The sequence below is a fragment of the Chinchilla lanigera genome, unplaced genomic scaffold (genome assembly GCF_000276665.1).
Source record: "Chinchilla lanigera isolate Chin_1 unplaced genomic scaffold, ChiLan1.0 scaffold00036, whole genome shotgun sequence".
In the NCBI taxonomy this organism is placed as follows: Eukaryota; Metazoa; Chordata; class Mammalia; order Rodentia; family Chinchillidae; genus Chinchilla; species Chinchilla lanigera.
The window spans coordinates 16,922,397-16,932,431 of NW_004955437.1; the positions used below are offsets into that span (position 1 = coordinate 16,922,397).

Below are 10,035 nucleotides of genomic sequence, written 5' to 3' on the forward strand. Positions count from 1 at the left end.
AAACGATATTGTCTACTCCCAACCTTACTCTGAGTAACTTAAAGGAGTTACTCATCCTCTTTGAGGGATTTTTATATCAGGAAACATTCATGTACGTTCAATTTAGTCCTATCTTACTTACCTGGTGTTACTGAAGAAGAGAGTTATTTCACACAGCAGAAAATTCCAGATACAATAAAGATTCCTTCAAATGACTTGTGAAGATTTAAATTTTAAAATTAAACCCTTAAAAAAATATACACATATACAAAGTTAAATAGTTTTATGTTTATGGCAAAATAAGTCTCTGGTGCCTATCTCTAAACTACACCTTTTCCTTCCTTCCTCTTTTTGCAGGCTGGGGACTGGTCCCAGGGCCTTCATACTGAGTGACATTCCCAGGCTTTTTTGTTTTTTATTTTGAGACAGGGTCTCACTGAGTTACCCAAGTGAGACTTGAACTTGGGATTACGGCGAGTGTCACCTTGCCCAGGTAACCGCAACCTAATTCTTGTTGCCCAAGGGCAATCATTTTTCATCTTCCCGCTGTCTTATCCAGCACTAAATCTTCTGGTCACACACTCCCAACCCCTTGTGCACAGAGCTTCTCATGCTCTTAATATTTCATAATCTTGTTTAAAATACATTTTGGCTTTTAGTTAATATAAAATTTATAAATGTTTACAGTGGAGTCAGCAAAGAACCATGCTTAAATTCTTTTCTTGTATAACTTCTTAAAAATCCATGGAACTTTTTTTTTTTTTTTTTTTAGTTTACTGTTTTCTGTGTGCCTATCATCAATTCATCCACAAACTTCTGTATTGGAATGAATCTTCCTTGGCGAAAAACATGGAGTTCTTCCGTTTCTTATTTCAACTTAGAATGGTTGCATTTTCAGTTTTCCTGTATGGCTATTCCTTGGGATAAAATTAACCCTCACTTTGGGAATTCTTCTTTGCTATATCACATTTTCTGTTTCCTAAACCTAATGTCCTCCTCCTTCCCAGTTTACTCTTTGGTTTACTGGAGTTACACGCTATAAAATTCACTTTTTAGCTGCACAGTTCGGTAAGTCTGGATACAGTACTATAACCCTGACTGTAACACAGACATACAACATCTTCACCATTGCAGAAGGGTCCTTCCCTGTGTCCCTCTAGTAATCGTCTCCCACGCCTCCAGTCCCGGAGCAACTACTGACCTGATTTCTGTCCCTGAAAGGCAGCCTTTTCCAGAATGGAACCATACCGGACCTGTCTCCAGACCTCTGTATCTGGCTACTCTCACTCAGCACAATGAAATGAGGTTTTCCTAGGTTCCTGCAGGCGCAGTTCTCTATCCACTTGCTAGCTAGGGGTACTTGGGGTTATCTCCAGCACTTGGGGACTATGAATAAAGACCACATGCAGGTTTTGCTCAGACACATTTGTATTTCTCTTAGGTAAATACCTATCAGTGGAACTCTTTGGTACTCTCTTAGTGTATGTTTAACTTCTAAAACTACCAAACTACAGTATTTTCAAAGCAGCTGTACCAATTCACACGTGTCCTAGCAACGTAAGAGAATACTAGTTGTTCGGAATCCTCATCAGGACTGGGCATGGTCAGGTGTTTTCACTTTAGCAATTATAATAGGTGTGAGACAGGGAAAGCAGTATTTTGAAATTTGTACGTTTTTATATATCCTTGGTTTACAGCTTTACATCCAGTTGATGTCTCCCACGATTGAGAATTCTAGATTGGGCATTATACTGTCTCAGAATGTCCCACTGTGGCATGCTTGTAATCCCAGCACTTGGGAGGCTGAGGCAGGAGGATCACCATGAGTTTAAGGCCAGCCTGGGCTAAACAGTGAGAACCTGCCTTGAAAAAAAAAAGAATACCCACCATCTTCTTGTTTCCAGTAACACTAAGCTTGACGTATGGATTTCCACTGCTTGTACGCTACCTGTTTTGTCTCTTCAGAAGCAATCAGGGTGTTCTATCTATATGGAATGTTCTCCAAGTTTCCTTCCCTTTCATTTTCTCATTATGTGTCCTTTCTGGGATCCTCTTTGTTGTTTGTGGGACCAGGTGGATTGACGTGGTGGATTTACTTTTTCTCCTCTATTTTTCATCACTTTATTCTCTGTACCAGGCGGCTTTACCAAATCTATGTCCTAATTATCTGGCTGGATTTTAAACTTCTCTTATTATTATTATTTATTATTATTATTATTATTATTATTATGAAAACTTTTAATACAGATAGGGTCTCATTCAGTTGCCCAGGCTGGGATCGAATTTGCCATCCTCCTTCCCTAGCCTCCTAAGCGCTGGCATTACAAGTATGCACCACCATCCCTGGCTTGAATTGTACACTTTTTATATCCTCATTGCTCTACCAGACCTTCTCCCTCTTTTACATCTCATTACAGGCATAAGGCTCAGTGTCCATTTTTCCATTTCCTGCAGATTTTAGCTTCTGGATCAGCCATGCTAATACTTCTTACAATGTGCATTCTTCTTGCTCATTTCTGTTTTTGCTTCTTTCCATCCCATGATCTTTCATCCTCTACCCTACCACAGCAACTGAACTCACACTTGTATCTGAACCTTGCTACTGCCAGGATTACGCCTTGTAATTTCAATTGCAAGAATCCTAGCTGTGATCCTTCAGTTCATGAGCATGATCCTTCAGTTCATGAGCGTGATGACTGCGTGTTCACACTGTATGGATGAGATGTGCCTCCCTCAAACCTTGTTAAAACGTGGGCACATTGCCTGTCTGACGTGAAGGGAAAAAAAAAAAGAATCCTAGCTGTCTAAACAACTATAGCTGAGGCATACAATAAATTTTTATTCTGTTTTGGATGCGTAGGATTGAATCCAGAGCTCTGAGTGTGCTAAGCATGGGCTCTCCCATCCAAGTACTAGCCAGGTCCGACCATGCTTAGCTTCCGAGATCAGCCGAGATCGGGCGTGTTCGGGGTGGTGCGGCCGTGGACGAAGCATGGGCTCTACCACCGACCTATACCCCAGACCCTGTGTAATGCGTTTTGTGTTCTTAACTTCTAGCCTGTTCCTTCCACATCCCAACTTCAGTAATTCCAAGGCCCACACTACAGCCCCCTGGACCTAGAGTTTCACTGTTCTTTGTCCCTTCCATCTCACCTCCCTGCCTGTCTACCTGCGTCTACGGCCCTTGGTGTAACTACCCCCTGGCCTCTTTCCCTTCCTGGAGCTGCCTGGCAAAACCCCAACCTTGCTGAACCAACTCCTACTGTGCATCTGCATCTGTGTTCAAAAGAGGCCGGTAAAAACAATGCCAACATGACCACTAACCTCAAAGGAGCCCCAGGGCTGCTCTCACACCCCCCAACGTGTGTGCTCTCCTCCTCCCGCTAGATGACCACCCCACCCACCCTTTCTCCTCACGCCTTCATGCTTCTCTCCAGTCTCTCTACACACAGAGATAATAAAAGCAACTAAGACGACACTTCCTTTTGCTTCACCGTCACATATATAGCATGCTTTGGCGTATTTCCACCCATCCCCCGGGGACTGAACCCAGGGCCTTCACACTGAGCTACAGCTCCTGCTTTATTTTGACACAGGGTCTTGCTAAGACATAAAGTTGCCCAGGCTGGGCTCAATCTCGCAATCTTCCTGCGTCGGCCCCCCAAAGTGCTAGAACTACAGGCAGCTACACTGCACTTGGCTGTTTTCATAGTTTCCATCTTCCTCTCTGCATGGATTAACTCTTCCACCCGTGAGGTCCCGTGCTTTTTACCTACGCAAGGGGCAGGGCTCCAACCACACCCTCACCTCTAATACCACTGCGAGCCCCGCCCTCCCAACTGCATAACTCCTGTCCTCCGCACAACACATGCTACAGTACAGCACATGCGAACAAAACAGAACCCAAACCCCCTTTTTATAGAGGCTCAAGCCTGCAATTCCAGTCTCTGGAGACTGAGGCAGGAAGACTGCAAATTCAAATCCTGACTGAGTAACTTAACAAGACCCTACTTCAAAATCAAAAATAAAAAGGGCTGGGGGTGTAACTCAGCATGAAGGCCCTGGATTCAATCCCAGTTCCCCCAACATACATACGCACTTCCTGATCTCATAGCCTCCACCCCTCCCCAAGCTATAGCTCCACCTGTCTGTAGCCCTTACAGGAAAACGTACCCTGTAAGAAAGATTTAATGGTCTCCAATTTTTCTGTTCCTTTTTTTTTTTGAGACAGGGTCTACTACGTACTTCAGGCTGGCCTTGAACTCATGGTGATCCTACTGTCTCGACCTCTCCAGTGCTGGAATTACAGACATACACCATCACACCTGGCTATTTATTTTGTTTCCATTCTCTTTCTCTTGTCATTTCTTTGACTAATTCTCTTATTTTGAAAAATTCTGATCCTACTGAAAAAGCAAGAACACGCACTTTATAGTCTTCATCTGAATCCCTCAGGTGTTTACAATAATTAACATTCGCCACCTTTGCTCAATTTCATCACTTCCACACATACCCGCACAGGCACACACCCTTTGGGGGAGACTGAAATCTACCAGAATGAGCTACAGACACTGTGATACTTTGCACCTGAAAACTTTTAATACCTAACTCTAGGAACAGAGACATAAACCAGTATACTACTGTATTATACCCAGGAAACTGTAACATGATTAGGTACCTTCATTTAATAGGCAGTCTATATTCAAATTTTCTTAATTGTCCCCAAATATTCTTTACGAATTTTTTTTCTTGATCTAAGATCCAATTAAAATTCATGCACGGGGGGTCAGGGATACAGCTCAGTGGCACAGCACCTGCATGACAAGCGTGAGGTCCTGAGTTCGATTCCCGGTGCAAAAAAAAAAAAATCCACACATTGCTCTTGGTTATGTCTCTTCAATACCCTTTTTGTCTGCCATGACACTGACATTTCTGGATGGTCCACATAGCTGTCATGTGTTCCATGTTTTGGGTTTGACTATTTCCCCATGGTTTGATTGGGGGTAAAAGTAACTGGGTGGCCAGTTATTACACAGGCAGTGTCGTAAACATCACATTCAGTGCACACCATGTTCGTTTTCCCATCGTGACGCTCCATTTGCTCAGCTGGTTAGGAGGCGGCATGCCAGATCTTGCCACTGCGAAGGTCCCTGATCCCTTCTGTAATTAAGTAATGTGTAAGATGTTCCTTCAGAGCTCAGGAATGCACTACTCCCAATGGGCTTCCACCTCATGGACTTGCCTGAATCAGTAAATTGGAGGACACAGAATACATGCCTTCACATTTGTCTGTTGGTCCTGTTCTTGAAGGACTTCTCTCTTCTACGATTTTTTGTTTATCACTATAGATTCATAGATTATATCTGTTCATAAAAACTCATTCTTTTTTATAACCAAACAACACTCCAATACTTCAATAATTTCTCATGGATAAGCATTTAAATTATTTCTTATACAGCACAGTCACTGATGACCAATGTATTGCCAAATTCTATGATCAGGTATCATCTGACTGGACCTCTCAAACCATTTGACCCAACTAGTTATTCCTGCCTTCCTAAAATAACTTTCTTCACTTGGCTTCCAGGAAATTCCCCTCTCTTTCTACCGCGACCTTCTCAGTCGTCTTCAGTAACCTCTAAGCGGAGAATATTCTGGGGCTGAGCCCTCGATCCTCTACTCTGCTGCACTCATTCACTAGGAGACCTTGTCTATGATAACAACTTTGCTCATGCAGCAAACGCCCTTAGTTTAGCAGAGCTCTCTCTCCGAACTTCGGCTAACTTTTCCACCTCTTGACATGTGATTTGTTATAAAAGATATGTCAAACTCAATGTGTCCAAAATGGAACCTTTAATCTTTTCTCCACGCCAGCTCCTTTCAGTCTTCCTATCTCTGTGAATTGCAACTCCATCCCTCTGGTGCTTAAGTCAAAAGTCCTGAAATAATCTTTGACTTCACTCTTTCTCTTACACCTCACACTCAAACCAACAAATCCTGTTAGTTCTACTTCAAACTACATACAGGATTTCATTCTTTCCCACCACGGTACTATGGGTACTATACGGCTGGATCTACTGTACACCTCCTGCTCTAGAGGAGCTCAGTAACCATCTTAACAAAGATTTGCTTTCCCAGGCTATTCTCACACAGTTCCTAGACAGACCTTTTACAATTGAAGGTAGAGCACGTTATTCTCACCATTTCTAGTGGCTTCTCTTTTTGCTTAGGATGAAAGCCAACCTTATAGTGGTCTACAAGGCCCTACAATAATGTGGGCTCCTCTCTCCTCTCAGCGCTGGTCTTCAGCTGCTGTCCTCATCGTACCTGTCCCTAGACATGCCAAGCACACTCGCACTGCAAGAGTGCGGCACCTACTGCTCCTCTGCCTAACGTGCCCTTCTCCCCACACAACCACAGGCTCTCCTGCATCCTCCCCTGGCTCCTCTGTTTCCAGTTGGGAAAACTTCACAGAAGAGGGAGGAGACGCAGGGATAGAAAACTTCTTACACAGCTCAACCAATTTCCTCTGCTTTCACTTCCAATATCCACAGCTCTGAGAAATGAGCAATATAAATTGGGCTAATTCTCAATTTTCCCTGTTGTTATTTCAGAATTAGGTTATTTTAGGTTTACTAGGTGTCATTCATCCCTCTGTCCTCAAACTTCCAAAAATGTATGGCTGTTTTTTCCCCTTTTATCCACTTACCTTGTGGGGTTACAAAGGGGGGAAAAACAAACCCCAAAACTTCTTACTATAGCTTTAATCAGGGTTTGACAAAGAACAAAATGTGGTGCATGTTTATTCTGGGGTTAATGTGGATGTTTTCAAGTCATTTCAATACACATACTATAGGGCTGGGGATGTGGCTTAGTGGTAGAGCTTTCATCTTGCATACACAAGGCCCTGGGTTTGATCTCCAGCACCAAAAAATATATATACATAAAATACTATAGTAGTATGTACCTACAATCCCAGGACTCTGTGAGGCTGAGGCAGGAGGACCAAAAGTCCAAGCACAGACTTGGAAACTTACCAAGACCTTGTCTCAAATAAAAAAATAAAAATAAAAAGGCTTGGGGATATAGCTAGACTGAAGGCCCTAGGTTCAATTCCTAGTACCACAAAATAAAAGACACCCACATACAAGGCACCTTTCAGAAGGGCAAAACATTTCACAATGAATAAAAAATGGAGCCAGGGGGTGCTGGGAATTTAGCTCAGTGGCACAATGCCTGCCTGGCAAGTGCAAGATCGTGAGCTCAATTCCTGGTACCGGAAAAAAAAAGGAAAAAACAAAAAACAAAATGGAGCCAGGAGTGGTGGGGCACACTTGCAACCCTACTGTAAGTTGGAGGTCTGGGCTACATTTCCAGGTCAGCCTGACTACAGAGGACTCCGTCTCAAAAATATTAATCCAACCCAAGCCAAAAGCAAAACAAAGTAAGAAGGTATGACAAATTTTTAAGATTTAAAAATCACGGGCCAGGGATATAGTGCCTGCCTGGCAAGCACAAGGTCCTGAGTTCAATTCCTGGTACAAAAAAAAAACCAAAGATTTAAAAATCACAATTATAAAAATAGTTCCAAATTTTTTATTGTTCTAAACTGTTTTCTCATACATTATTACTTCTGATGTAACTTTTTTTCTGTATTCAGAATTTAATTAAAAACAGATTACTATCATTGAACCTACTTGTACTATCTGATAATTACAATTTATCTGGTGTCATGAGACTAACTGTATTTCCAGAAAAGCAGACTCCTGCTTATCATTTTCTTAAATAAAAGGTGACCAAGCCAGACGTAGTGCATGCCTGTAATCTCCGCACTCAGGAAGGATGAAGCAGGAGGACTGCACATTTGATTCCTACCAGGGCAACTTAGTCAGACTCTGTCTCAAAATAAAAATAGAAAAAGGCTAGGATGTAGTTCAGTAGTAGAGTACCTATAGGTTTGCTAGGTTTTAAACAAGAAAGAAAGAAAGAAAGGCGGGGTGGGGATTTAGCTCAGCAGCACAGTGCCTGCCTGGCAAGTGCAAGGTCGTGAGTTCGATTCCCGGTACCAGGAAAAAAAAAAGAAAGAAAGAAAGAGGTAACCAAGACTACAGGAAGTCACTTTTAAAATGTGAAGTATTCAGAGTTAAACCTACAGAAAAAGAAATTAAACAATGGTCTTTATCACTCCCCTAGGCTTAAATTCTAATTTACTCTACATGCTTTCAAAGCATATCCTCTTACATCACCAGATAAAGCCAGTGTCAACTGCAGCAATAACATAACCATCACACACACATCATCGCTGTTTTTACAGCAACCGTGCACAAATGTAGCAGGCAGAAGCAAAACTCACCTGTCCAGGAAGATGTCTGGAAGTGGCGGATAGGTCTGCATGTCAGGCACCCGCTCATGGACTATAACCATAATGAACGAAGTAAACCCGAACACTATAAAAACGTACACACAGCTCAGTATGGTCTTCCAGTACTCTGGGTCCAGTCTTCGAACAGAATGCTTGCTTTTGCCATTCATGTACTGGTACTGATCGGCGCTCAGGTCAGTGAGAAGTCCATCGCAGTCATGGGAAGGTTCCCCATTGCACAGCCAGTCTGTACCCTGCAGAGCACTGATGCACGGACTCAGGGAGCTCATGGGACTGTCACTGTTGTAGCCCATCTCCTCTAAAACATCAATATGTATTTTCTGCAATTTTCGGACTGAGAGCATTAACCGTTTAATGTCCCCTAGGACTTTGATTTCCAAAGGAGGAGAGCGGAGATCATATTCAGTCAGCGTCAGTAGTGTGAGTCCATCAAGTCGGTGCTTGTTGCATAAGATATCCACATACTCAAAAAAGCCTTCATCTTTCAGCCACACAGCTACGTGCTTGGTAGTCCAGCGGCGAATGCAGAGTTGACTGGGACCTGCCATTTCTTCCTCCACTGCCTGTCAGAGGAAAACAGGAAAACAAAGCTTTCAGTGTGTCTTGACAACTTTTTGAAAACCAAATACTGTACACATGAACATATCAGAAACTGTAATCTATCTACATTGCCCTACTGGCTTCTACAGTCAAAAAAGTAAAAATTATTCAGTGGGTGCTTTTCAATAGATTAAGACTTTAACAATTTTATGCATATAACCCTGAACAGCAGAAGAAAGGCTAATGACCTAACATTTTACAGAAAACATACAAATGGTTATTCAATAGCAAACCGGCCACAACTCACTTAAAAAGATATGTCGTAGATAACAGAGTAAAATCTCACTTGTACTTTTCATAAAATGAAATCTATATAAGATTTGTTATGTGCAAAAAAATGAAATCCTCATTCATAAAGTGTGCCCCGTTAACTGGAAGTGTGGTGCACATCTGTAATCCCAGCACTCAGCAGGCAGAGGCAGGTGAATCACTGCAAGTCTGAGGCCAGCCTGGACTACACAGTGAACTCAAGGCCTGAACTACTGATCTTGAACTACATAGTGAGACCGTCACTGGCCTGAACTACATAATGAGACCATCTCAAAAAAAAAAGTATATGTCCCCACTTGAGGGGAAAAACACAAAAGTGAATAGCTAACTGTAATTCCTGGAAAACTTTTAGGTTAAGCATATTTCTGTCTACTATGTGGGAAATTATTTCTCTAATAGATACAGAGTCTTTTAGCTAGATATAAATTTTGGTCTTGGTAAGAGCTCAGTTCCTTCTATTGCTGGACTATCCCACTATAGAACTGAATACACCATTTCTGGGATTTTAGTGATACATTTGTTTAAACTATCATGTTGGGCTGTAGGTATAGAGTACTTGCCTGGATTCAATCCCCAGCATCACAGATTAATAATAATGATAATAATAATAATAATAACAAGAAAACTGTCATTTCAATGTACTCATAATTTTGATAAAACTTCACATTACAGTTATGAAAGGCCAATACTTTACTATATTTTTAAAGGAACTGATGATTTTTACTATGTTAATCTCATTCAGCTGTTTATATTCCTTTTCTTTCTTTCTTTCTTTTTTTTTTTTTTTTTTTTTTTTTTTTTTT

The 10,035-nt window shown here is 41.8% G+C and overlaps 1 protein-coding gene across 1 annotated transcript in view; it reads right to left on the bottom strand.

The window, feature by feature from the left end:
• Samd8 (sterile alpha motif domain containing 8) overlaps nucleotides 1–10,035 on the bottom strand; it is a gene marked incomplete at its 5' end in the record, with an annotated part of 68,287 nt that overhangs the window by 21,641 nt on the left and 36,611 nt on the right. Inside the window, 1 exon segment of the mRNA XM_005389922.2 lies at nucleotides 8,333–8,925. Coding sequence (XP_005389979.2) covers nucleotides 8,333–8,925 — 593 coding nt within the window.